The sequence below is a fragment of the Lithobates pipiens genome, unplaced genomic scaffold, assembly GCF_037356315.1.
Source record: "Lithobates pipiens isolate NorthernLeopardFrog02 unplaced genomic scaffold, aLitPip1_a1.2 Scaffold_23, whole genome shotgun sequence".
In the NCBI taxonomy this organism is placed as follows: Eukaryota; Metazoa; Chordata; class Amphibia; order Anura; family Ranidae; genus Lithobates; species Lithobates pipiens.
In genome coordinates this window covers 21,083,967-21,110,412 of record NW_027507785.1, presented here as the reverse complement: position 1 = coordinate 21,110,412, position 26,446 = coordinate 21,083,967, and the positions used below count along the sequence as shown (strand labels likewise).

General features: G+C 45.5%; 1 protein-coding gene across 3 annotated transcripts in view; it reads left to right on the top strand.

Annotated features, from left to right (window-relative positions):
* The first annotated feature begins 1,756 nt into the window (after window positions 1-1,756).
* LOC143927260 (uncharacterized) overlaps window positions 1,757-26,446 on the top strand; it is a 33,382-nt gene continuing 8,692 nt past the window's right edge. Inside the window, exons 1-6 of one of the 3 annotated variants that reach the window (XM_077451263.1) lie at window positions 1,757-1,876; window positions 13,593-13,727; window positions 13,931-14,101; window positions 15,806-15,914; window positions 16,031-16,128; window positions 22,016-22,066. In XM_077451263.1, coding sequence (XP_077307389.1) covers window positions 1,772-1,876; window positions 13,593-13,727; window positions 13,931-14,101; window positions 15,806-15,914; window positions 16,031-16,128; window positions 22,016-22,066 — 669 coding nt within the window. In that variant the 5' untranslated portion in view covers window positions 1,757-1,771. Of the gene's footprint in view, window positions 1,877-11,078; window positions 11,233-13,592; window positions 13,728-13,930; window positions 14,102-15,805; window positions 15,915-16,030; window positions 16,129-22,012; window positions 22,067-26,446 lie in introns of those variants that run through there. The other 2 variants (XM_077451262.1, XM_077451264.1) reach the window with 2 other exon arrangements.

Here is a 26,446-nt window from a genome sequence, read left to right as displayed (position 1 = left end):
CGGTACAGAGAGGGGGAGGGAGGAACCGGCGTCATAACATGACGCCGGTTTGTTTACAAGTGATCACTCCGTCATTTGACGGAGCGATCACGTGGTAAACGGCCGCGACGAGCGGCCGTTTACCGTGATCCGTGATGCGCCGGGTCCTGTGGACCCGGCGGTCACGGATGCTCTCGAGTGCGCGCCCCAAGGGGCGCGCGAGAGCGGAATTCTGAGAAGACGTCATATGACGGCCTCCCACAGTTAAGAAACCGCCCTAAAGCTGTCATTCGGCTATAGGGCGGTTATTAAGTGGTTAATCACTACTATTCCTTTATATTGGCTTTTGAAATGTACAAATGCAGCAATTTAGAAATTTGATGAAAGGTTTGGCTCTGGGGAACACTTTGTGAAAGAAAAATAGTGAATTTTATATACAACTATATAGATCAGATGGACCAATGAGGAGTAAAGAGGCACATTGCTCTAAATCAGAGACAGTCCCTCAAAATCAGGGACAGTTGGGAGCTATGTACTTGCACTATTACTACACTTTTTGATAGCTAAAAAGTGCATTTTATATACAAATATATAGATCAGACCAAAATGAGGGACAATTGAGGAGGACAGGGGGACATTCCTCCAAATCAGGGACAGTGGGACAGTTGGGAGCTATGGTTAATAGATTGGTTGGCAAGAACGATTCTTCATGAATCCATGCTGATTACCGCTGATGATATATATCTATATTTCTAAAGTTGAACTGAAGACATTTTTTTTTTTTTTTTGCAATCTGTGTCCCATTGGGGGGTTTCCTTTCACTTCCTGTCCCATAGTTGAAACAGGAAGTGAGAGAAAATCCTTCCAAAGTAAGGAAACCAGAACATTGGGGGATTTCATCTCTCTTCCTGTCCAGGTGACCACTTTGAATTCAGAGTTTTTGCTCTCAATTGCTAGGTGTTCATTTTCTTGTCTAATTTCATTTATAACCTAAAACAATTAATAACTTAAAAAAAAATATATATATATATATATAAAATCTTTTAAATTAAAGCGGGGTTCCACCCTAAAGTGGAACCTCCGCTGATCGGAACCCTCCCCCCCTCCGGTGTCACAATTGGTACCTTTCAGTGGGGAGGGGGGTGGAGATACCTGTCAAAGACAGGTATTTACACCCACTTCCGAGCATAGACGCCCGTGGGCGTCTACGCCATTTCCTGTCCTGCCGCACTGTCTGCTGGGACACACACGGGTCTCAGAGACAGAGCGGAGAATTCCTATTGTGCTGCGCGACTCGCGCATGAGCAGCAGGGAACCGGGAAGTGAAGCCGATTCGCTTCACTTCCTGATTCCCTCACCTAGAATGGTAGCGGCAGCAGCCGAGAGCCGAGCGATCGATTGGCCTCGGCTGCCGGCATCGCTGGAACCCGGGACAGGTGAGTGTCCATTTATAAAAAGTCAGCAGCTGTAGTATTTATAGCTGCTGGCTTTTAATATTTATTTATTTTTGGTGGAATCCCTCTTTAACTTTGAAGTAGCTTTGTTTTTATTACTGGAACTCTCACGCTGCCTTCACTTTTGGTCTACAAAAACATGGCCGCCGCCTCCGTCTTGTTCAGTCTACATAAGCATGGCCGCCCCCTACCCACCCTCAGGCCGCTCGAACGCCCCTGGTGCACTGTGCTGGGGACAGCTGTGTTTGTTTACGTTTTAATCAGTCAGACGCTGACGGAGAGGAGTAGGGGATTGTGGGTATTGTAGTTCTTACATGGCGGAAAGCCCCTAACTTACCATGGAGGCGGACTACAATTCCCATGATGCTCCGGCGCGGCGCCTGTCTCGGGGCGGGATACCGTGCGGTACAACAGAACATACGTTCTGCTGCCAGGCTACAAAGGTATGGAATTTTTTTTTGTGTCATTTCTGTCCTCTTCTCATTGTTTTCCAGGGATATTAGAGGCACGCTGGGTGCCGGTGCCAACATTTTTAAAGGAGAGCCTTCAGGAAGTCCATGTTTCTGGTCATCATTGGAAGGTTCCCTTTTAGAGTAATTCACCACGAGTTTGCTGTACCATATTTCCACTATTTGATTACACTAAAAGACGCTAAAGCCTCCTCTTTAGGAGCTGTATGTATATCGGTCTCTGCAGAGTAAGAGACGTGGGAAATGATAGTTGCCTGGCTGTCACACTGACACACACAAACACACTTTGGAATCTTTAAAGAAGCAGAATACGTGTCAGGAGTCCTGACTTCTTTTGCTCTGCACACGTTTTTACCTCTGAACATTGAAGCCAGGGGATTAGCAGGACAGCCAGGAACCTAGCATTCCCATTAGAATGTTTATTTCTATCAGCACAGCTCTTTCCTTAACTGGCTGTTGGGGTAAGAAGAGCAATTCAGCGGCTCCCAGTCTATAGAGGTGGAGTAGATGTGCAATAAAAGGGGTGGAGTAGGAAGCAGAGCCCTCACATGTGATGATTGTCAAATGCTCTATGGAGGAGGATGCAGAGCCTGCGCGTTTAATGATTATTAAGTGCTCTACGAAGCAAGATGCAAAGCCTGCTTGTTTATTAATAGTCAGATGCAGTATGGAGGTGGAGGCAGAGCCTGCTTGTTTATTAATGGTCAGATGGAGGAGGAAGCAGAGCCTGCTTGTTTATTAATGGTCAGATGCAGTATGGAGGAGGAAGCAGAGCCTGCTTGTTTATTAATGGTCAGATGGAGGAGGAAGCAGAGCCTGCTTGTTAATGGTCAGCTGCAGTATGGAGGAGGAAGCAGAGCCTGCTTGTTAATGGTCAGATGCAGTATGGAGGAGGAAGCAGAGCCTGCTTGTTTATTAATGGTCAGATGCAGTATGGAGGAGGAAGCAGAGCCTGCTTGTTTATTAATGGTCAGATGCAGTATGGAGGAGGAAGCAGAGCCTGCTTGTTTATTAATGGTCAGATGCAGTATGGAGGAGGAAGCAGAGCCTGCTTGTTTATTAATGGTCAGATGCAGTATGGAGGAGGAAGCAGAGCCTGCTTGTTAATGGTCAGATGCAGTATGGAGGAGGAAGCAGAGCCTGCTTGTTTATTAATGGTCGGATGCAGTATGGAGGAGGAAGCAGAGCCTGCTTGTTTATTAATGGTCGGATGCAGTATGGAGGAGGAAGCAGAGCCTGCTTGTTTATTAATGGTCGGATGCAGTATGGAGGAAGCAGAGCCTGCTTGTTAATGGTCAGATGCAGTATGGAGGAGGAAGCAGAGCCTGCTTGTTTATTAATGGTCAGATGCAGTATGGAGGTGGAAGCAGAGCCTGCTTGTTTATTAATGGTCAGATGGAGGAGGAAGCAGAGCCTGCTTGTTTATTAATGGTCAGATGCAGTATGGAGGAGGAAGCAGAGCCTGCTTGTTAATGGTCAGATGCAGTATGGAGGAGGAAGCAGAGCCTGCTTGTTTATTAATGGTCAGATGCAGTATGGAGGAGGAAGCAGAGCCTGCTTGTTAATGGTCAGATGCAGTATGGAGGAGGAAGCAGAGCCTGCTTGTTTATTAATGGTCGGATGCAGTATGGAGGAGGAAGCAGAGCCTGCTTGTTTATTAATGGTCGGATGCAGTATGGAGGAGGAAGCAGAGCCTGCTTGTTTATTAATGGTCGGATGCAGTATGGAGGAAGCAGAGCCTGCTTGTTAATGGTCAGATGCAGTATGGAGGAGGAAGCAGAGCCTGCTTGTTTATTAATGGTCAGATGCAGTATGGAGGTGGAAGCAGAGCCTGCTTGTTTATTAATGGTCGGATGCAGTATGGAGGAAGCAGAGCCTGCTTGTTAATGGTCAGATGCAGTATGGAGGAGGAAGCAGAGCCTGCTTGTTTATTAATGGTCAGATGCAGTATGGAGGTGGAAGCAGAGCCTGCTTGTTTATTAATAGATGTAGTATGGAGGAGGAAGCAGAGCCTGCTTGTTTATTAATGGTCAGATGTAGTATGGAAGTGGAAGCAGAGCCTGCTTGTTTAATGATCGGCAGGTGCTGTGTGGTGTAGGAAGCAGAAGCTGATTGTAGGAAGCATTGTCAAATGCTCTATGACGCAGAGGCCTGTACATGTAACGGTGGACAGATGCGCTACAGAGCAGGAAGCAGAGCCTGCACATTTATTGATTGTCAAATGCTCTATGGAGGAGGAAGCGGAGCCTGCATGTTTAATGACGGTCACATGTGGAACAATTATTGAAAGGGCAGCAACATCAAACTGGACACCACATCCCGATATGTGAACAGAACAAGAAAGAGGGCTTTGGGGTCAACAAACCCCGGGACTTTAAAGGTGTTGAGAACCATGCAATAGATAAATATGAATATTCATAAAAAATATATTTTATTTGACAAATGAATACAAAACAGAATTTAAAAATACATTTCCATATACATATTAAGAAGCACCAAATGACCACATTTTCTTGTATCAAACAATTACTTAGCAGTTCCATATGTACCGCTCTACATGTTTCGCTCATCTGAGCTTCCTCAGGAGTTTTAGGTACATGATGAAATAAAACAAAAAGGGGGGGGGGGGGGGTAAAACCGCGCTGAGACCTAAAAAATGTCAATCAAGAATATAAATGGAAAAAATAAATGAAAAAAATCAGTAGAAATAGAAAAAAAAAAAAGAGCTGCGCCAATAAATAAAAGTAACTGTGACAATTATAAGTAAAGGGCACTTCATTCACCATACAGTCTTACACTTATTGTGATAACAAAAATCCATAGTAAAAATGTTTCTTTAAGTTGGAAATAAATCGCTCAGCTTCAGATCGCGCACCACAGTGATTCCACACAAATCTCACAAATGTGCCCCGCCCCCGACAAAAGATTGCGCTTACCAGATGGTAAAAGCGTAAGGAGCGTTATGGTAAGAGCCAATCGCAACCTCTCGCCTGGACCAGATGTCTTGCTATCCCAGGGGCGACACTTCATACTCTGTAGATCATTGCGGTGCTCCACACTCCCATTCCCACACAAGGAATATGCTCAGAATAGAAAGAGAAGCTCCCCATAGTGTAAAACCATTGATAATCCTTTAATTATAAAACGAAATGCACTTGCATAAAAAAAAAATAAAAATATGTTCGATCGTATGAATACAAGCCGGCCAGCAAACTCAGGAGCCCATCCTCCTCTCATTCAGCGTGGGGACGTCACAGCGTGCCCTTCCAGACGCGTTTCGTCAGACGTGACATTTTCAATGCATGCACCTGAATTTAGTGTAAAGTACGGGGGGGTAAAATTTTAGTCATATTTACATTCAGGGAGCAATTTCCCGAATTCCAAGATGGAGCCGCGGTATTAATACAATCCTTTCGGCTTGTTTACTTTACACTACATTCATGCGCCGTAGAGGCCGTGACGCGTTTAGCGTCACATACGACGCCACGCCTCTATGCCCGCCTTGTGGGGAATCCTCTTTGAATGTCCGCGTCCCAGCGATGACGTCGGACGCCGCCGGGTTGGGAGGAATATATAAGGGCGGCGTTCGCCGCTATCTTCTGATGCTGGCTTATTGTGTAGGGAGAGGAGGTTTTTGTGCCTTCCACCCTTATCCGCCACTATACTCCTTTCCTATCATCAGGTAATGATTTGCTTTTTAGCCCCTCTTTCCCATATACTTGTCTTTTATTGATTTTCTTATTTGCTTTCTTTTTCCCTTTGCTAAAAGAATAAATATTTTGTTGTAGACTTTGGATGCTCACCTCCTTGGCTCTTTTCAGGCTGGTGGCTGTCAGCTGTTCAGTCAGGGGCGGACTGACCATTGGGTCACTCGGTCACCGACCGAGAGCCCCCGGAGTCAGGGGGGCCCCATGAGCTGCTCAGTCTGCCCTTGGATGTGCCCACAGCTTATTATTATGAGGGATTGGGGAAGTTTATGCACCGCGGAGGTAGTGAGCAATGTCAGTTGGTGAGGCTATGTGAGAGGACGGGTGCTGGCCGGGATTACAGAGCGATCGTGGAGCAATGAGGATGATAACAGTAACAGGTGCTCCGGCCACCTCTCCTCCTGGGGAATTCAGCAGAGGAGCGGGGCCACAGTGTACATCCATGCCGCGGGGGAAAGCCAGTGAGAGAGCTGGAGGCCGCAGAGTGAGGACAGGGGTGGAGTCATCATGTCGGGGACAGTCAGCTGACCTACCTTGTGTGCAGCAGCAGGTCAGTGTCGCAGCATGTCTCTGATCACCAGCCTGTGTGTTCCTTCCCCAGTGCCCATCTACCAGGTGCTATTCCTTAGTACACTGATATCTGTACACTGAGTGCCCCTCGGTGTACAGATATATCAGTATTGTATATAAGGAATAGCTGTCAGTATACAGATATCAGTGTTAGAGAAAGCATTCAGTGTATACATGTCAGTTATATATAGAGAATTGCACTTTGTGATATTTCCTTATGTGTTACACTGACATCTATACACTGAGTGCTTTTCCATAACGCTGATATCTGTATACTGACAGATATTCCTTATATACACCACTGATATATCTGTACACTTCAGCGGAAAGAACAATCATTGGTGATCAGTGGGAAGAATGTTCCTTACATTGGTGATCAGTGGGAAGAATGTTCCTTACATTGGTGATCAGTGGGAAGAATGTCCCTTACATTGGTGATCAGTGGGAAGAATGTTCCTTACATTGGTGATCAGTGGGAAGAATGTTCCTTACATTGGTGATCAGTGGGAAGAATGTTCCTTACATTGGTGATCAGTGGGAAGAATGTTCCTTACATTGGTGATCATTGGGAAGAATGCTCCTTACATTGGTGATCAGTGAGAAGAATGTTCCTTACATTGGTGATCAGTGGGAAGAATGTTCCTTACATTGGTGATCAGTGAGAACAATGTTCCTTACATTGGTGATCAGTGAGAACAATGTTCCTTACATTGGTGATCAGTGAGAACAATGTCCCTTACATTGGTGATCAGTGGGAAGAATGTTCCTTACATTGGTGATCAGTGAGAAGAATGTTCCTTACATTGGTGATCAGTGAGAAGAATGTTCCTTACATTGGTGATCAGTGAGAAGAATGTTCCTTACATTGGTGATCAGTGAGAAGAATGTTCCTTACATTGGTGATCAGTGAGAAGAATGTTCCTTATATTGGTGATCAGTGAGGAGAATGTCCCTTACATTGGTGATCAGTGGGAAGAATGTTCCTTACATTGGTGATCAGTGAGAAGAATGTTCCTTACATTGGTGATCAGTGAGAAGAATGTTCCTTACATTGGTGATCAGTGAGAAGAATGTTCCTTATATTGGTGGTCAGTGAGAAGAATGTCCCTTACATTGGTGATCAGTGAGAAGAATGCTCCTTATATTGGTGGTCAGTGAGAAGAATGTCCCTTACATTGGTGATCAGTGAGAAGAATGTTCCTTACATTGGTGGTCAGTGAGAAGAATGTCCCTTACATTGGTGATCAGTGAGAAGAATGCTCCTTATATTGGTGATCAGTGGGAAGAATGCTCCTTATATTGGTGATCAGTGGGAAGAATGTTCCTTACATTGGTGATCAGTGAGAAGAATGTCCCTTACATTGGTGATCAGTGAGAAGAATGTTCCTTATATTGGTGATCAGTGGGAAGAATGCTCCTTACATTGGTGATCAGTGGGAAGAATGCTCCTTACATTGGTGATCAGTGAGAAGAATGTTCCTTACATTGGTGATCAGTGAGAAGAATGTTCCTTACATTGGTGATCAGTGAGAAGAATGTTCCTTATATTGGTGGTCAGTGAGAAGAATGTCCCTTACATTGGTGATCAGTGAGAAGAATGCTCCTTATATTGGTGATCAGTGGGAAGAATGCTCCTTATATTGGTGATCAGTGGGAAGAATGTTCCTTACATTGGTGATCAGTGAGAAGAATGTCCCTTACATTGGTGATCAGTGAGAAGAATGTTCCTTATATTGGTGATCAGTGGGAAGAATGCTCCTTACATTGGTGATCAGTGGGAAGAATGCTCCTTACATTGGTGATCAGTGAGAAGAATGTCCCTTACATTGGTGATCAGTGAGAAGAATGTCCCTTACATTGGTGATCAGTGAGAAGAATGTTCCTTACATTGGTGATCAGTGGGAAGAATGTTCCTTACATTGGTGATCAGTGAGAAGAATGTTCCTTACATTGGTGATCAGTGAGAAGAATGTTCCTTACATTGGTGATCAGTGAGAAGAATGTTCCTTACATTGGTGATCAGTGAGAAGAATGATCCTTACATTGGTGATCAGTGGGAAGAATGTTCCTTACATTGGTGATCAGTGGGAAGAATGTCCCTTACATTGGTGATCAGTGAGAAGAATGTTCCTTACATTGGTGATCAGTGGGAAGAATGTTCCTTATATTGGTGATCAGTGGGAAGAATGTTCCTTACATTGGTGATCAGTGGGAAGAATGTTCCTTACATTGGTGATCAGTGGGAAGAATGTTCCTTACATTGGTGATCAGTGGGAAGAATGTTCCTTACATTGGTGATCAGTGGGAAGAATGTTCCTTACATTGGTGATCAGTGAGAAGAATGTTCCTTACATTGGTGATCAGTGAGAAGAATGTTCCTTACATTGGTGATCAGTGGGAAGAATGCTCCTTATATTGGTGATCAGTGGGAAGAATGCTCCTTATATTGGTGATCAGTGGGAAGAATGTTCCTTACATTGGTGATCAGTGAGAAGAATGTCCCTTACATTGGTGATCAGTGAGAAGAATGTCCCTTACATTGGTGATCAGTGAGAAGAATGTCCCTTACATTTGTGATCAGTGAGAAGAATGCTCCTTATATTGGTGATCAGTGGGAAGAATGCTCCTTATATTGGTGGTCAGTGGGAAGAATGTTCCTTACATTGGTGATCAGTGAGAAGAATGTTCCTTACATTGGTGATCAGTGAGAAGAATGTCCCTTACATTGGTGATCAGTGAGAAGAATGTTCCTTATATTGGTGATCAGTGGGAAGAATGTCCCTTACATTGGTGGTCAGTGGGAAGAATGTTCCTTACATTGGTGATCAGTGAGAAGAATGTTCCTTACATTGGTGATCAGTGAGAAGAATGTTCCTTACATTGGTGATCAGTGAGAAGAATGTTCCTTACATTGGTGATCAGTGAGAAGAATTTCCCTTACATTGGTGATCAGTGAGAAGAATGCTCCTTATATTGGTGATCAGTGGGAAGAATGCTCCTTATATTGGTGATCAGTGGGAAGAATGTTCCTTACATTGGTGATCAGTGAGAAGAATGTCCCTTACATTGGTGATCAGTGAGAAGAATGTTCCTTATATTGGTGATCAGTGGGAAGAATGTTCCTTACATTGGTGATCAGTGAGAAGAATGTTCCTTACATTGGTGATCAGTGAGAAGAATGTTCCTTACATTGGTGATCAGTGAGAAGAATGTTCCTTACATTGGTGATCAGTGAGAAGAATGATCCTTACATTGGTGATCAGTGGGAAGAATGTCCCTTACATTGGTGATCAGTGGGAAGAATGTCCCTTACATTGGTGATCAGTGGGAAGAATGTTCCTTACATTGGGGATCAGTGGGAAGAATGTTCCTTACATTGGGGATCAGTGAGAAGAATGTTCCTTACATTGGTGATCAGTGGGAAGAATGTTCCTTACATTGGTGATCAGTGAGAAGAATGTTCCTTACATTGGTGATCAGTGGGAAGAATGTTCCTTACATTGGTGATCAGTGGGAAGAATGTTCCTTACATTGGTGATCAGTGGGAAGAATGTTCCTTACATTGGGGATCAGTGGGAAGAATGTTCCTTACATTGGTGATCAGTGGGAAGAATGTTCCTTACATTGGTGATCAGTGGGAAGAATGTTCCTTACATTGGTGATCAGTGAGAAGAATGTTCCTTACATTGGTGATCAGTGAGAAGAATGTTCCTTACATTGGTGATCAGTGAGAAGAATGTTCCTTACATTGGTGATCAGTGAGAAGAATGTTCCTTACATTGGTGATCAGTGAGAAGAATGTTCCTTATATTGGTGGTCAGTGAGAAGAATGTCCCTTACATTGGTGATCAGTGAGAAGAATGCTCCTTATATTGGTGATCAGTGGGAAGAATGCTCCTTATATTGGTGATCAGTGGGAAGAATGTTCCTTACATTGGTGATCAGTGAGAAGAATGTCCCTTACATTGGTGATCAGTGAGAAGAATGTTCCTTATATTGGTGATCAGTGGGAAGAATGCTCCTTACATTGGTGATCAGTGGGAAGAATGTTCCTTACATTGGTGATCAGTGGGAAGAATGTTCCTTACATTGGTGATCAGTGGGAAGAATGTTCCTTACATTGGTGGTCAGTGAGAAGAATGTTCCTTACATTGGTGATCAGTGAGAAGAATGTTCCTTACATTGGTGATCAGTGAGAAGAATGTTCCTTACATTGGTGATCAGTGAGAAGAATGTTCCTTACATTGGTGATCAGTGAGAAGAATGCTCCTTACATTGGTGATCAGTGAGAAGAATGTTCCTTACATTGGTGATCAGTGAGAAGAATGATCCTTACATTGGTGATCAGTGGGAAGAATGTCCCTTACATTGGTGATCAGTGGGAAGAATGTCCCTTACATTGGTGATCAGTGGGAAGAATGTTCCTTACATTGGTGATCAGTGGGAAGAATGTTCCTTACATTGGTGATCAGTGGGGAAGAATGTTCCTTACATTGGGGATCAGTGGGAAGAATGTTCCTTACATTGGTGATCAGTGAGAAGAATGTTCCTTACATTGGTGATCAGTGGGAAGAATTTCCCTTGCAGTATGATTGTGGGGATTTGTGTGAGTGTGGGTGGGAACACATGGGCGGGGACGGGGCCCACGATCTCTTATTGCCCAGGGGCCCCATGAGTTGTAAGTCCGCCCCTGTGTTCAATTGATTGTACATAAGGCTGCTTATCTCTGTATATGGTGAGGAATTTATCTTCAATACATTGTATTATTGGATTCAATCATTACAATATTATTTTCAACTTTTTTCTTTACTCATTATTGATTTATTCACTTTACATATTTGGTGATATTCATTTATTTACTTTTTTACTCATAGTGCTGAGGAATTTACTATATATCGTCCTGCGGCCTCAGTTTGTTGGACTTTGGTATGGTTGACAGAGGGATTTTCCACTGCTCTTAATATTGATATGCCCTTACACTGAAAATATATTTAAAAAAAATTGGTCAACATCTTTTTGGCACGATCCGAACCGTTTTCTTTGTTAGAACTGGTAAGATTTCATGTGGACATTTACGCTATATATAAAATTAAATTGTGTTTATGATATATATTCATTCAATTTGTTGTGTATATTTGTGCATTTGTAAATTACCTGCATACATTTCATACATGTTCTGAAGCTTTATTATTTATATTTCTTTGTTCCTAGCTTATTTCATTGTGTACCTAAAACTCCTGAGGAAGCTCAGATGAGCGAAACATGTAGAGCGGGATATATGGAACTGCTAGTTAATTGTTTGATACAAGAAAATTTGGTCATTTGGTGCTTCTTTAATCTGTATATTGAAATGTATTTTTAAATTCTGTTTTGTATTATGAATTTGTCAAATAAAATATATATTTTTATGAATATTCATATTTATCTATTGCATGGTTCTCAACACCTTTAAAGTCCCGGGGTTTGTTGACCCCAAAGTCCTCTTTTTTTGTTATGGTTACATGTGGGTTTCTGTGACCTCTTCATGCATGTTTTTTTTTTTTTTTTACCAATTCCTCTGTGGGCTCCGTAACTTTTCTGTGTGTGGGTTCTGTGACTCCTCTAAGCAAGTTCTTTGAGCCTCTCCTTGTGGGTTTCTGGTCACTCTATGCAAGTTCTGTGTTCTCTTCCACTGTGGATTCTTTTACTTCACCCCTTTGTGTGGGTTCCACGACCCCCTCCTCGTGTTGGTTCCACGACCTCCTCCTCCTCCTCGTTTTGGGTTCCACGACCTCCTCCTCCTCGTTTGGGTTCCACGACCTCCTCCTCCTCGTGTGGGTTCCACGACCTCCTCCTCCTCGTGTGGGTTCCACGACCTCCTCCTCCTCGTGTGGGTTCCACGACCTCCTCCTCCTCGTGTGGGTTTCACAACCTCCTCCTCCTCGAGTGGGTTCCACAACCTCCTCCTCCTCGTGTGGGTTCCAAGACCTCCAACTCCTCGTGTGGGTTCCACGACCTCCTCCGCCTCGTGTGGGTTCCACGACCTCCTCCTCCTCCTCCTCTTGTGGGTTCCACGACCTCCTCCTCCTCCTCCTCCTCGTGTGGGTTCCACGACCTCCTCCTCCTCCTCGTGTGGGTTCCACGACCTCCTCCTCCTCCTCCTCGTGTGGGTTCCACGACCTCCTCCTCCTCCTCCTCGTGTGGGTTCCACGACCTCCTCCTCCTCCTCCTCGTGTGGGTTCCACGACCTCCTCCTCCTCCTCCTCCTCCTCCTCCTCGTGTGGGTTCCACGACCTCCTCCTCCTCCTCCTCCTCGTGTGGGTTCCACGACCTCCTCCTCCTCCTCCTCCTCCTCGTGTGGGTTCCACGACCTCCTCCTCCTCGTGTGGGTTCCACGACCTCCTCCTCCTCCTCCTCGTGTGGGTTCCACGACCTCCTCCTCCTCCTCCTCCTCCTCGTGTGGGTTCCACGACCTCCTCCTCCTCCTCCTCCTCCTCCTCCTCGTGTGGGTTCCACGACCTCCTCCTCCTCCTCCTCCTCCTCCTGTGGGTTCCACGACCTCCTCCTCCTCCTCCTCCTGTGGGTTCCACGACCTCCTCCTCCTCCTCCTCGTGTGGGTTCCACGACCTCCTCCTCCTCCTCGTGTGGGTTCTACGACCTCCTCCTCCTCCTCCTCGTGTGGGTTCTACGACCTCCTCCTCCTCCTCCTCGTGTGGGTTCCACGACCTCCTCCTCCTCCTCCTCCTCCTCCTCGTGTGGGTTCCACGACCTCCTCCTCCTCGTGTGGGTTCCACGACCTCCTCCTCCTCCTCGTGTGGGTTCCACGACCTCCTCCTCCTCCTCGTGTGGGTTCCATGACCTCCTCCTCCTCCTCGTGTGGGTTCCATGACCTCCTCCTCCTCCTCGTGTGGGTTCCATGACCTCCTCCTCGTGTGGGTTCCACGACCACCACCTCCTCCTCCTCGTGTGGGTTCCACGACCACCACCTCCTCCTCCTCCTCCTCGTGTGGGTTCCACGACCACCACCTCCTCCTCATGTGGGTTCAACGACCTCTTAACTTGTGGGCTCCACGACCTTTCAGTGTGTGAGTTCTATGTCCTCTCCTTTTGTGGGTTATTTTATTTTATTTTTTACCTCTCTATGTACGTTCCATGATCCCCCCTCAATGTAGGTTCTGTGATCTCTTCTACTGTTCTTTATTTGAACCCACCCTTCTATGTGGGTTCTATGACCTCCCCTCTCTCTCTCTCTCTCTCTCTCTCTCTCTGTGGGTCTTGCAACCTCTCCATACAGGTTCCCAGATGTCTTCACCCGTGGGCTCCATTACCCCTCCATGTGGCTAGTGACCTCCTTTTGTGAAGAATAACATCTGATCTTGTGTATAGGGACAACGATCTCGTACAACGTTCCCATCACTCTGTTCTCTCCTCAGACATTGCCAGCAGACATGGAGGTCCAGTTGATGGAACACATACGCCACACGCTGACCCTGGACAGGAACAAAGATCTGATCATAGAGAAACTCCTGAACTTCACTCTGGAGATCATCCACCTGCTGACCAAGGAGGTGAGGGCACGTTGGCTATAATTGGTAGTATTTAGTATTTAAAAAATAAAATTTAAATAAATCATAATAAAATAATAGGTAAAATTAAATACATCTAGTATTGAAAGGGTGTTTAAAAAAAATCTGCTTTGGGTAATGGTGATTAGATTTTGTCTAACGTGTATTTTTCCGCTTATTTTATGTTGCTCTGGGTTATTGTGTAGGATTTTGTTGTTGTGAGGAAGTCACGTGATCACCTCAAAGATGGCAGCGTCCCGGATAGAGGAAGTAAGGCCACGAGCCCCATGGCGGAGTCTCAGTCTGGGACAGAGGATAGCAGCTTTGACCAAATGGACCTGCAACCCGTAATGACCTCTCAGAAGAAAACCAAAAAGGTGACTTTTTTGTTTAAAAAAAAAAAAAAGCTCTTTCCTTTTATCATTTAAAACCCGCTCATGCTCCAGTTAGTGACACTACCTGGGCTGAGATTATGTCATTAGTCTGCTGCAGGCAGGAGGAAGCAATTCTTGTCTCCTCTTCCCTACATACCCCCAGAGCTAAATCTCCCAAGAATCCTTCCCTACATACCCCAAGAGCTACATCACCCAAGAGTCCTTTCTCTACACCCCCCCAGAGCTACATCTCCCAAGAGCCCTTCCCTCCCCCCAGAGCTACATCACCCAAGAGTCCTTCCCTACACACCCCCAGAGCTACATCACCCAAGAGTCCTTCCCTACACACCCCCAAGAGTCCTTCCCTACACACCCCCAGAGCTACATCACCCAAGAGTCATTCCCTACACACCCCCAGAGCTACATCACCCAAGAGTCCTTTTCCTATACCCCCCCCCTCCCCAGAGCTAAATCACCCAAGAGTCCTTCCCTACACACCCCCAAGAGCTACATCACCCAAGAGTCCTTCCCTACACACCCCCAGAGCTACATCACCCAAGAGTCATTCCCTACACACCCCCAGAGCTACATCACCCAAGAGTCCTTTTCCTATACCCCCCCTCCCAAGAGCTACATCACCCAAGAGTCCTTTCCCTACACACCCCCAAGAGCTACATCACCCAAGAGTCCTTTCCCTACCCCCCCCCAAAGCTACATCACCCAAGAGCCCTTCCCCCCCCCCCAGAGCTACATCACCCAAGAGTCCTTTCCCTACCCCCCCCCCAAAGCTACATCACCCAAGAGCCCTTCCCCCCCCCCCCCCCCCAGAGCTACATCACCCAAGAGTCCTTTTCCTATACCCCCCCCCCTCCCCAGAGCTACATCACCCAAGAGTCCTTCCCTACACACCCCCAAGAGCTACATCACCCAAGAGTCCTTCCCTACACCCCCCCAGAGCTACATCACCCAAGAGTCATTCCCTACACACCCCCAGAGCTACACCACCCAAGAGTCCTTTTCCTATACCCCCCCCTCCCCAGAGCTACATCACCCAAGAGTCCTTTTCCTATACCCCCCCCCCCTCCCCAGAGCTAAATCACCCAAGAGTCCTTCTCTACACCCCCCCAAGAGCTACATCACCCAAGAGTCCTTCTCTACACACCCCCAAGAGCTACATCACCCAAGAGTCCTTTTCTTATACCCCCCCTCTATCCCCCCTCCCAAGAGCTAAATCACCCAAGAGTCCTTTCCCTACACACCCCCAAGAGCTACATCACCCAAGAGTCCTTTCCCTACCCCCCCCCCAGAGCTACATCACCCAAGAGTCCTTTTCCTATACCCCCCCTCCCCAGAGCTACATCACCCAAGAGTCCTTCCCTACACACCCCCAAGAGCTACATCACCCAAGAGTCCTTCCCTACACACCCCCAGAGCTACATCACCCAAGAGTCTTTCCCTATACCCCTAGCCCCCCCCCCCCAGCTACATCACCCAAGATTCCTTTCCTATACACTCCCAGAGCTACATCACCCAAGAGCCCTTCCCTACACACCCCAGAGCTAAATCTCCCAAGGATCCTTCCCTACATCACCCAAGAGCTCCTTCCCTACACACCCCCAGATACTGTATACAGTAGTTAAAGACTGATTAGGAAAATATTGCATTAGTGATGACCGTTTCTCTTTAAACTTCACTTCTGTATTGCAGGTTTCCATAAAAGATGAAGAGGTGCCCAGCTTGTCCCTGAAAGAATGGGACCATTCAAGGTTACATAAGGACAGTGACCTGGATACTCCACAGACTCCTGGCTCAGTGGGTAAGAGTTATGTCTTAATATGAAGACATGTTTTATATTGAGGTGCAGGTTTAATAAATGGGCATTAAAACCATTGTTGGATTTCCTAAACGTGGCTTTCTATATATCGCCTACAGGTGACAGCAGTGAGAATACAGTAGAAAGCTGTGGGAACGCCCCCTATCCTCAGGACTGTATGGCAGAAGATAACCATGTTATGGCTCGGGATTATGAGGTACAGGACATTCTAGTTAGCTGTGTTCCCAGACCTTTGTTGAATCGGAGTATTGGTCTCCCCTTTATTAACCACTTGCTTGCAGGGCATTTTTACCCCTTTTCCTGCCCAGGCCAATTTTCAGCTTTCAGCGCTGTTGCACTTTGACAATTGCTCAGTCATGCAACACTATACCCATAGGACGTTTTTTTATTTTTATTTTTTCTTACAAATTGAGCTTTCTTTTGGTGGTATTTAATCACCATTGTTTTTTTTTTTTTTGTTTGTTTTTTTTTTTATTTATTTTTATTTTTTTGCTAAACAAAGGCCAGAATTTTTTTTTTTTGAAATCCTCAAAACATTTTCATCATTCTTTAAAATATTTTAAAAAAAGGGTAATTTTTTTTTTCTCTTTCGCTGATGAGACTGCACTGATGGGAGGCACTGTAGGGCGCTGATGGGTGGCACTGGTAGGCAGCACTGATGGGGAGCACTGATAGGTGACCCTGATAAAGGAGGCAGTGATTGGCAGCACTGGTGGGCACTATTGGGGCTGCACTGATAGTCAGGACACTGATGATCAGTGCCGATGTCCCTCTAACAACAAGCCAGTTATCGGCTCTCTTTTTCTCCCCACATGCTGTCAGCGTGAGGAAAGAAAAGCAGATGACCGGCTTGTGTTTACTTCCATGATCAGCCATCATTGGACACAGTTGACCACGTGGTAATAGGGCCGCTGTGATTGTCCCTTTACCCCGATCTGTGATCTGCTGAGTCCGAAGCTTGGGCAGCAGAATCACAAGAGGACATCCATGGATCACCTCCCAGAAAACTAAGGCCGCGCCATAGCCGTCTTTCGGCTATAGCATGGGCAGGAAGTGGTTAAAGGGTACGTTTTCAGCCTATACACATATTGAGTTATTTTAGTTACGTTACCAGAAAGAGGATTGACGCTTCTGTATGGAGCTTCTATATGTTCTGTTTTTAATATTTACGTATTTAATTTTGTATAGAGAATACTCTGTCTGCTGTGTTTATCATAAGGTGCAAACAGCTGATGTTTAATCTTCTTATATTTTGCCCTACTTTTTATTTATTTATCCTTGTACACCTTGTACAGTTGTTTCATCTCGTTGGAGGCTCCCTCCATATTTTATATTTTACCTAAAAATGGTGTATTATATTGCGTTCATTTAAAGCGGAGGTCCACCCTAAAATGGACCTTCCGCTCATCGGAATCCTCCCCCCCTCCGGCGCCACAATTGGCACCTTTCAGGGGGGTGCAGTTACCTGGATAATCCAGGTAACTGCACCCACTTCCGGGCTAGCTCTCTGCGGAAAGGGGCGTAGATTACGCCCCTTTCCGCAAGTGCCCCGCTGCCTGCTGGGAAACACACAGATCCCAGAGGCAGCGGGGACCGTCCTCATTGCGCAGCGCGGCTCGCGCATGCGCAGTAGGGAACCGGGAAATGAAGCTGAAAGGCTCCATTTCCTGATTCCCATACCCAAGATGGCGGCGGCAGCACTCGAGTGACAATCTAGAGATCGGCTTCGGGTGACGACATCGCGGGCGCGCTGGACAGGTAAGTGTCACTATTTTAAAAGTCAGCAGCTGCAGTATTTGTAGCTGCTGACTTTAAAAAAAAAAAAAAAAAACGCGGACTCCCGCTTTAAGTGTAGTATTATTATTATACAGGATTTATATAGCCCCAACAGTTTGCACAGCAACATGAAGACAGACAGTACAGTTTCAATACATTTTAACATAGGAGGAATCAGAGGGCTGGGATAAATATTGTGCAACATAAATTGCAGCAGCCACAATTTTATTCTCCAGGGCCTGCGCTTTCACAAACTACATCATGTTTGGGGGCTGGATAAGTAATTTTCTAGCAAATAAAAAAGCTACCATAATTTTAACATGAATATGAAAAATGTCAAAATTGCCCCAAACAGCAAGTGGTTAAAGTGTTTTTTTAAACCCAAGAACTAAAATGTAATATAGTGCAGCCAGTCCTTGGATGTGGTGCAGGGTGGGTTTAAATCTGTTTTTTTTTTTTTTGTTTGTTTGTTTGTTTTTTTTTTTTTTTTTCATTGAATCGATTTTATATTTTTTTGGGGAGAGATATTTTTATAAAATTTTTAATAAAATGCTTTTGGAGTAAAATTCTATCTAAAGATAGTTTTCTTTTTTAAGATACATTAATAATTGGGTTTATTCGGCATGAAATGGAGCTTAGTTATGTAGCATGAGGCTGTATATTCTGCAATATTTACATTTGTGGTAAACTCATTCAATGAATCCATTCACACAATTTCACAGTAACCATGAGATAAAACAAAGTTCTGGAATATTCCATTGTTTTTTAAATCTATGTACACTACAAACTGTATGATTGAATTGGTTGGGATATCGCTGTTTTACTAACCTGACAGCTTATTATACTAAATAGGAAACCTTAATTTTATTTAAAAATAGTAAAGATTCTAACTACCAGCAAGAATGAGTCCTTAAATTTAAAGAGCACCTGTCGTTTCAGATCCATCATGGCAGCGCCTGTTAGCGGGCATCCACTCGCCTGCTGCCGACATGTCCCTCACCGCGTTGTGTCACTGACCAATCACCAGCCGCCCCAATAAAGTGAATGGGACTCTCGGGGAGTCAACAGCGGGTCAGAGGAGGAGCTGCTGTGGGACAGAGATGATGGTTGCTCTTTAAAAATCATGATTTAAATCAAATCCACCCTGATGTGGTGGCTGCATTATTTTTATTTTGAATGTGTGTTTTTTATTTTATTTTTTTGTCCTTTTTATTTTCAGCTGGTAAACCTGGCAGTAACACGTTCTAGAGCAGTGATGGGGAACTTTGGTACCCCAGATATTTTGGAACTACATTTCCCATGATGCTCAACTACACTGCAGAGTGAATGAGCATCATGGGAAATGTAGTTCCAAAACATCTGGGGTGCCGAGGTTCACCATCATTGCCCTAGGGTGACAACACTTTCTGTATCTATGAAGAAGCAGTATTGTCACCCTAGTACTACAAAACGCTTCCCTCTCTCCTCCTACATAACTTGAGTGGGAGGTGCTCTGTGATTTCGCAGAGAGCTTTGAGCACTGACAAGATGGAGAACACGGGACGTTACCGCCTCAAAAGATTTCTGGCAGGATTAACAGATGTGTATATTTTTTGGACTTATGGAACAGATCTAACAAAATCTTTCCAACTGTATATTAAACAAAAGCATGCAAACAAGAGAAGTTCATTATTAGGGCTTACATATACCTAGGGGTCTTTGTATAAATCTGACATTTACCAAACATTCACTGCAGCTGATTCCTCTTGGTGCATGTGTTTTAAATGGCAATGGTTGATTCACCACCAGTGAATGTTTGGTGAAAGTCACCTTCACTGCCTTATAAATATGTCCGTTTAACCACTTCCATACCGCAGGCCGTCATATGATGTCCTCGGCTTCCAGTGGTAATATCTGAATAATGCCTGCAGCTATCCAGATATCGTTTTTCTCTCAGCCAGCGATTCCCTACACCATAAGAACAATCATAGTGGCTTGATCAATATTACCAGCGGCAGGAGGGGGCGGTGCTTCTCTGGGCTTGCCCGGGTAATCGGCGACCTGGAGAAGGAATGCGCCAGAAGGAAGCCATAGAGTTAACTGAGAGACAGAGGGTCCCTGGCAATCTCTGACTCTTGGAGGCCCGGGCGCGACGTTATGATGTCACATCCGGGCCGGCAGAAGTAAACAAAGCTGGGAACACAGCAGGAAAGACTTTTTCATTTTTTTTATTTATTGACCTCCATCTTTCCAGCCTTGAGGAAACATCTTCCCCACATCTCTCCATATAGAGCAGGGGTGCCCAACCAGTGGCCCGGGTGCCACATGTGGCCTGCGGAGCCTTCTAAAGTGGCCCGCGACCTCCTGCTCTGGGATGGCTGATTGGCAAGCCCAGATCCCCGATCCGTGATCCTAGAGCCTCCGCGTTGTAAATGAAGCTGGCGACGGAGAAAGCAAGCGGCTGTGGAGCAGAGCCGCATAAGCCAATGCTTCCTGCATAGCGCTTGCTCCTGTCACAGGCGGAGTGATACCAAATATGGCCATATCTGTTCTGCAATGGCCAACAGGGTGACAATGCTGCTTCTTCATAGATACAGAAAGTGTTGTCACCCTAGGGCAGTGATGGAGAACCTTGGCACCCCAGATGTTTTGGAACTACATTTCCCATGATGCTCATACACTCTGCAGTGAAGTTGAGCATCATGGTGCAGGTGCACTACCTACCTCGGAGGGCCCATAGAGTAGAGTGGGTTGTATCCGTGTCTGCTCTCTATATGCAGAGTGGACACAGACCTGTCATCCGCCCGCTCCACTCATTGTGGCCCGCGATTGGTTACCAAGTCACTTAAGTGGCCCTCACTCTTTGAAAGGTTGGGCGTCCCTGATATAGAGGATCTGTCACGCACCATTCCCGTTACAAGGGCTGTTTACATTCCTTTTAATAGGAATAAAAGTGATTTAAAAAATAAATAAATAAAGGGAAAGTGTAAAACTTGTTTATTTTATATAAAATAAAAATAGAAAAAGTTTTCCTGGGAGCTCTCGCGCAAAAGCGAACGCATACGTAGACAACGTTTATGTAAACAGCGTTCAAACCACACATGGGAGGTATCACCACGAACGTTGGAGCGAGAGCAATAATTCTAGCCAAAGACTTCCTCTGTAACTATAAACGGGTAACCTGTAAAAAAAAAAAAAAAAATTAGTGTCACCTCTGGAGATTTTTAAGTAATGAATTTTGGTGCCATTCCACGACTGTGCGCAATTTTACAGCGTGACATGTTGGGTGTCAATTTACTTGGGCGTAACATCATCTGTCACATTATACCAAAAAATTGGGCTAAATACTGTTTGTTTGTTTTTTTTGTTTTTTTGTATTCATGAAGTGTTTTTCCCAAAAAATTACTGCACAAATACTGTGTGACATAAAATGTTGCAATAATGCCCATTTTATTCCCTAGGGCAGTGATGGCGAACCTTGGCACCCCAGATGTTTTGGAACTACATTTCCCATGATGCTCCACTACACTGCAGAGTGCCAGAGCATCATGGGAAATGTAGTTCCAAAACATCTGGGGTGCCAAGGTTCACCATCACTGCCCTAGGGTGTCTGCTAATATATAAGATTTTTATATGAAGAGGAGTGCTGGAATTTGCGTGGTATGGAAGCGGTTAAAGCCCAACTCTGGGCAAAAAATGCTTTCCCATACAGTGGTGTTGTGCCCACACTGCACAAGTTAACTGCTTATTTTGTCCAGGGGGGGGGGGGGGGGGGGGAAGAAAGCTTATCCTTTCCTTATCATTCGCTCCACCGGCAAACGGCGCTCCCCCATGATCCGTCAGTGGACTGTTCTGACGTCCTCATGTCCAGAGCAGGTCTTTGGGCACGATGACATCGGGAACAGTCCACCTCACAGGACTGCCAAGATGTGGGGGGGGGGATTCTTCTCCAATCCTCTAGACCAGGGATATGCAATTAGCGGACCTCCAGCTGTTGCAGAACTACAAGTCCCATGAGGCATAGCAAGACTCTGACAGCCACAAGCATGGCACCCAGAGGCAGAGCCATGATGGGACTTGTAGTTTTGCAACAGCTGGAGGTCCGCTAATTGCATATCCCTGATCTAGAGAAAAGAATGAGCAGTTACACCATGCAGTGCTGGCACAGCCCCACTGCATTCCCATACTTTTTTTGCCCAGAGTAGGGCTTTAAGTTTTTATATCATACTTGCATCCTCAGCTTGTGTAAACTTATATTACTTACTTGCATAATTCACTTATGTATACTTGCCATTCTTTTTGCTTCTTTTTATTTTCTATGGCAGCAGTACTTGTACAGTGATGGTTACAATTTACAGGTCAACTCCCAGCAGCTGCGGGTAAGTGTTTGATTATTTGCTGCTGACTGGAACTGCATTGTGTGTAATAGCTAAACAGTAAGACTCCATGCACACTGGAGCTCATAAACTGCAGTTTATTGGAGTTTGGGCGTGTTTTTTTTTATTTTTATTTTTTTTTTAAAGCCCATAAACTCCACTCTATGTTAGCCTATGTGTCCATGCACACATGGACGTTTTTTAGCTTTAATGAGCAGTGGAGTTTATGGGCCTTTTTTCTGAACGCCAGAAATTTGCGTTCAAAGTGCAGTTTTTCACCGCCAAAAAAACGCTCATAAACACATGTTAATTAGCGTTCGGCGTTCTATTTTTTTTAATGCATTGTGGGAGTTTGGAATGCACTGTGGGATTTTTGGAGTGTCCTCTGTGTATTTTTATAAAAAACGCCCATAAACGCTAACGCTAAAAAACGCTCATAAACGCTAGTGCAAAACACTGTTAAAAGCACGTTTTTCAACCAATGTTTTCTGCCAGCAATCAGGCATCCAGAAAAAGCTTTTTTGAGCTTCAGTGTGCATGGAGCCTTAATGGCTAAGGAAGGCAAAGAAGCAGAATGTCGCTTTAAACCCATACAAAAAAAATAAAAAAATAGGCTGTATGTATACGTATAGCTTGTATGCCACCCACCCTACCCCTATTCTTGTCAGATTTGGAAATAAAGGTACAGATCTGTGATCTAGGCTGCATTCACACCTGAGCGTTTCAAAGTCACGTGTCATTACTGCGATTTTGCCACATTTTGCTGCGATTTTGTTCAGGTCACCAATCTAAAAGGCAGAAAAAAAAACGCCTGCAATCTGCCCCAAAGAAGCTCGTGTTCTTTTTTGAGCTTAGGACGTTTTTCAGGCGTTTTGCTTCAGGTGACAAAACGCTCTGATGTGAACAGGTGCCATTGAAACAAATGGGATTTTGCTTGTTGGGCATTTTTCAGGCGTGTTTTTTTTTCGCAGCGTTTTTATGAGCTGAAAACGCTCAGGTGTGAATGCAGCCTAAGGCAAAGAGGTGTTTTCACAGCATTCCCAGACCTGGCACAGTGCCGTAAATCAAATCCTTTGACAAGGGAGTGGGAGTGTGTCTATGGACACAGGCAGTGGGGCTTGGGAGTGAGCCTGCATGAGTATTGGGGGGGATACTTGAAGGCAAGAGGAGTTGGGAGCGCCATCGGGGGGGGGACCCCAAAACAGGAGAATAAGGGCTGTTCTGTGCAAAAACATCGCACAGGGAAGATAAGTATAATATGTTTGTTTTATTAAAAAGAAACCCTTTAAGTCCATTTTAAAATACTTAATACATAATGTCCATCTAAGATTACCCTGTCCACAGGGTGACAACACTGCTGTGTGATGTCACTGCAGAACAGAGTTGTCAGCCTGTTACAGGTAATGGAACTACTGGCAGGATCAACAGGTAACTATATAATTTTCTCACATGAGAAATAATAGGCTCCTCTCTACAGGAAACGCAATCAAATCACAGCTGTCTATAAAGCCCCACCTTACCCCTTGTCCCTCAGTATTAATTGTTTCTCCCACAGCGAAAAGTTTGTTACTAAAAAGAGAGTCGGATGGTACCCCTGTGAGCCAGGTTTAGGAATGCGGGTGAGGGCTGCACTAACCTGTTGCCTCAGAACTTCTCACAGGTCGCCCCCAAAATAGCATTTGTGCAGGCGAGCTGGGTGTTTTCAAGCCCCCCACCTTTGCACGCCACTCAGAAGTTCGAGTCTCCTGGTGCAGCGGGTGCCATTTTGCCGGAGTCCAAACAGTCTGAGCATCAAGGGGAGGACTCGTATGCTCCAAGCCTCACTCTCAGGCTAAAAACGTCCTGTCACAGCAGGAAGAGGGGTGGAGCGAGCCCAACATGACTCAGGAAGTGGGTTAAAGCGTGGCGGATATGCCGGACCCATGGAGACTAAAGCATTCCTGCCCACAGCAGGGCTCAGTGAGCTGTAAGGAGCTAAAAGTCTGTCTAAGCCCACTTCATGGACAAGGAGGATGGAAAGGCAGCACAGGTGGCTGCAGGCAAGAGCAAGCCGGGGCCGGGTAAGTGTCATTTTCCTCCCTAATTAGGGGTGACACCAGATTAGAAGGATCCCTGGTAATCCCCCATGCTCTCACCTCTGGGAAAGGAGGCTTGCAGCCATGATACAGGGGCAGGAAGAGTGACTATGGCTTGTTCCCTCTTTTCTTGCAGATTCCTCAAGAGGAGCACAGGAGGTCTTGGACAAACCATCTTCCTCATTCGCTAGCACCAGTGCCAGTTAAAAATGCAGTAATTGCGGGGAAATATTGTCAAAATCCCACACCAAGCCTCTTTGTTTATAGGTGTATTAACAAACTGGCTGGGAAAGAGGCCTCAGGATTAATGAAAGATTTTCTCAGGAGGAAATGTTGCCCACTATACAATCCTTCTGCACCTCTACTCGCACAGCTCTAGCAGTAGTTTCAGAGGAACTCGCCCCTAAAGAGGGTCCCTCATCACAGTAGAGTTTACTGTCCAAGCCAGGACCAAGTATCTCTTTATCTTTCTCTCGGGCTTCCCTCAGCTCCCCTCAGTCCAGGGAAGAGGATGAGATAGAGGAAACCGAAAGCCATGCGATATCTGAGCTCTCTTCAGAAGAGGAGGCCGGCTTAGGTCCAGATAGTGATGTAGAAGTCATCAAGTTAAGTATACACCTCTTTGGCTTAGCCTGGAGGAGTCCCTCAAAGTCCTCTATCTATGCCACTGAAGAAATTCCCGAACCTGTTAAGGAAACCTCTGCACAGGATGAGATGTACAGGGGGTTGGTTAAAAACCAGGCTAGAGTATTTCCCCTACATCAGTCTCTAAAAGACATGGTTCTTCAGGAGTGGAGATTTCCTGAAAGGAGTTTGGTCAATCCTAAAACCTGGAAGAGAAGGTTCCCCTTCAAGGAGGAGGAAGCGGAAAAATTCTTAAAGGTTCCTAAGTTGGACACCAGCCTTTCCCAAGTGAAAAAAAAAAGTCTGACCTCTCCTTTTGAGGGCTAAGTCTAATCGTTACCCGCCAGGTAAAATCCTACTTGGTGTGGTGGTCAGTCCCAGGCAATTTGGTAGGCAAGGCAGACCCTGGGGTCAGTGGGATCCACTAAAGGCCACCACAGATGCAAGTGCCCGGGGATGGGGAGCCCACCTAGGGAAAGCCAAAGCACAGGGCTCCTGGCAGAAGGAAGTAGCCGGATCTTCTTCCAATCTCAGGAAAACCTTTGAAAAAACGGTCACAGTGAAAGAAGTCATGGTCTGCTCAGACAATGCTACGGCTGTAGCTTATCTGAACCATCAGGGGGGGGGACCAGGTCCCAAACCCTTCTAGCTTTAGCAAACAGGATCCTGACCTGGGTCGAGCACAGGGTAGTCTCTTTGTCGGCGGTCCACATAAGGGGCACAGACAACCAGGAAGCAGACTTCCTCAGTCGCCAACCTGTCAGACAGGGAGAATGGGAACTGGACCTGAAAGTATTTTGAGTACTGGTTCAAAAGTTTGGCTGCCCAGAGATGGACTTCTTTGCCAATCAAAAGAACAGGAAGGTAAAGAAGTTATTTTCTCCCTCTCCGGAAAGAGTCAGAGGGCCGGGATGCTCTCTAGCACGAAACTGGACTTTCCAGTTAGCTTACGCCTCCCCCCCCCCGGCACTGATTCCGCAAATCATTCTGGTGGCCAAGAAGGGCTTGGTTTGGAACCCTGAAGGCACTATCAGTAGCGCCTACCTGGAAGCTTCCGGACCTTCTCTCGCAGGGTCCAGTGCTGCACCCCAGACCAGGTTTTTTTTTTATCTGATGGCCTGGTTAGTGAGTGCCAGAGCCTTTTAAAGGCAAAGGTTGCTCAGACAGAGGGATAGACACTCTTCTCTTGAGCAGAAAGCCGGTGACAAGAAAAATGTTTACTTTAAGGTTTGGAAAGTCTTTTGTACTTGGTGTAAACAAAAACAGTTTCCACTTCTATTCCAGTAATCCTGGAATTCTTCTAGGATGGGATAGAGAAGGGTGTTGCTGTCAACCCTCTTCGAGTACAAGTGGCAGCTCTTTTGGGTTTTTCCTGATGCTAGAGTAGCGAAGGAACCTTTTATTGAAAAGATTTTTGGTAGCCAGGTATAGGGCTACTCCTGTCAAGAAAGATATTACCCCCACCTTGGGACCTAAGGAGGGTTCTGGAGGCGTTATCTAGACATCCTATTGAACCTTTTAGAAGTTTTATTTTTTTTTGTCCATAAAACTAGCTTTTCTCGTAGCAATTACTACAGCTAGGAGGGTAGGGAACTTACAATGCCTATCCATTAAAGAACCATTTTTGTTGATCCTACCAGATAGAATCATCCTCGAGCCAGATCCATTGTATCTGCCTAAGGCA